We start from the raw sequence: 2,127 nt of genomic DNA, 5'->3' as shown, positions 1-2,127 counted from the left end.
TTCTACAGAAATTCCCATCATTAATAGGCAAAGCAAAGATTTGACATTCTGCCTGTTTCATTTGCCCCCAGAGGTGTTCAACTGCAATGCTTAATTTGCATACAACACTCAGCTGATAAATAGTGTTGTCTAAGCCACTTGAGATGCAATTTTTCTATTAAACCTATCTCACTGTATAAAGTATGATGTTTTATAATTCACAAGGATAAGTAAAAAGGGTCTAAGGAAATAATGCTTACAATAAGCCACTGAAATTGCCTCTTATCGGTTGCCCCTCTGTTTAAGTACAGCTTATAATAATTTCTTAGTTTAAGCATCCCCTTATTTTCCCCAAATCTGCCACTTTTTTAATGGTGACCATTAATTCTGTCTGTTCTCAGAGGATGACTGGATATTACATGATCTTCAAATCACTGAGTGAAGAGTGAAAAGATTAATACTTTTCCACATACTGTTTTTGTATTCATGTATTTCATGAATGCAATCACATACCATTAATAACTAAATTTAGCTTTTATTAAGCATGACCGCACAAGAGAAAAGACAAATACATTTTATTTCACTTCTGCATTTTATTCTGAAACCACTGACCTCATTTTTAGGACTAATTTTAGGACCAATTAGGGCAAAAATAAGAGGAAAGGATGAAACAAAGGTGCCATGAATCAGTAATTCAAAAGCATTCTTCTGCCATACAGGAAAAGAAATTATATATGTATGAAAAATTAATGAAAAATTTCATCCAGTATATGAAATTATAGTTTGGATCAGAACATAATCTACATCAGTTTTCTTTGACTTCTAGTTTTTGGTTAAGAAAAGCCCCAAACACCTTTGTTGTATGGCTTTTTGAAAGACTAATGACAAAGAAAATGCAACTTGCAGTTAAAGACAAATCATGCCCCATGGCTTATGAGCTTTAGACAGAAAATGAACAACTAAACCTAGATTTACTTTGTCTTTCATGTACCTTGTGATAAACCTGCTCAGAAGTATTATTAAAATGAAAATTGCATCCTGCTTTATGTCAGTTTGTTTTATAAACTCGTCTGCTCTAGGTCCCCAAACCTTAACTTTTAAGAAAAAACATTAACATATCCCAAACTGTATTTCAGTACACTTATACTAATCTTAAGGAACAGTCTTCCAAAACAAGCACTCAAGAGTTACATAGAAGACAGAAATAATTTTTAGACTAGTTGCAATAACTTGACTTCTGAAAAACTTCTAGAAATACTTAAACATTCAACACAACAAGCTTATGTAGCTGATAAAGACCATTTTGACTTTCATGCTGATTTTCAGACTGGTCAATGATATGCTGAGAATCCACCTAATCAAAAGAAGCAAGATGAAAGTCAGAAAGCTTTCTTAATAATGTTTTCCTATATAACATAGTTAAGGAAAACAGTCTTGCAGAGTTTTAACAGTTTCAAATAATACAGGAATTTCAGTTCCATTCCACACATTTCAACATAAGAGCCAGTACTATAAAATGCTGTATCTCATGGTTTGCCTGAGTCAGAATACTATTCCGCAATCAATTCCAAAGCATTACAGGTAGTATTTTATGTGATTATATAAGAAAGATGTGCTGAGATTCTTCAGACTTCATTTCAGATACAGTGGGGGAAATCCTGATCCAAGGCCTATACATTAACTTGTTATGAAAGCTAAACACCAATATAACTGAATAGGAAATTATCTTCATACCAAGGATAACTGAATTTGAAATAATGAAAACAGAAACACTTTGGCTTAAGGCAGTGTATCACGACATATTCTACCCCCTCAGTGAATGCCTACTAGAAGTATGTGCCCTTGGTGCTCGCTCACTGTTGCCAATCTTTTCAAGAAGGGAGACCTGAACTCCTCATTTTTATGCCTCATGGTGGGAGAGGCACAGGGAGGGTGTGTGTAGAAATCTTACTCCTACACTCAGTAATTCCTCACCCCCTTTTAATTAAGAAAACGCACTTGTTCGTCAGGAAATCTAGTGGCCTGCAGAGGCCCTTACAGAAAGAAACGTTAACATTTCTAACAGAGTAGGAAACCAGGCTTTTCAGCTTTATGAATCATAGAATCATTTAGGTTGGAAAAGACCTTTAAGATTATCGAGTCCAACTG

General features: G+C 34.6%; 1 protein-coding gene across 1 annotated transcript in view; it reads right to left on the bottom strand.

The window, feature by feature from the left end:
• Positions 1–1,237: 1,237 nt before the first annotated feature.
• TDRD9 (tudor domain containing 9) overlaps positions 1,238–2,127 on the bottom strand; it is an 86,278-nt gene continuing 85,388 nt past the window's right edge. The window contains exon 36 of the mRNA XM_010565449.1: positions 1,238–1,333. Coding sequence (XP_010563751.1) covers positions 1,238–1,333 — 96 coding nt within the window. The remainder of the gene's footprint in view (positions 1,334–2,127) is intronic.

Source organism: Haliaeetus leucocephalus, unplaced genomic scaffold (genome assembly GCF_000737465.1).
Source record: "Haliaeetus leucocephalus isolate CR32 unplaced genomic scaffold, Haliaeetus_leucocephalus-4.0 Scaffold191, whole genome shotgun sequence".
In the NCBI taxonomy this organism is placed as follows: Eukaryota; Metazoa; Chordata; class Aves; order Accipitriformes; family Accipitridae; genus Haliaeetus; species Haliaeetus leucocephalus.
This window is presented reverse-complemented; position numbering and strand designations above follow the sequence as displayed.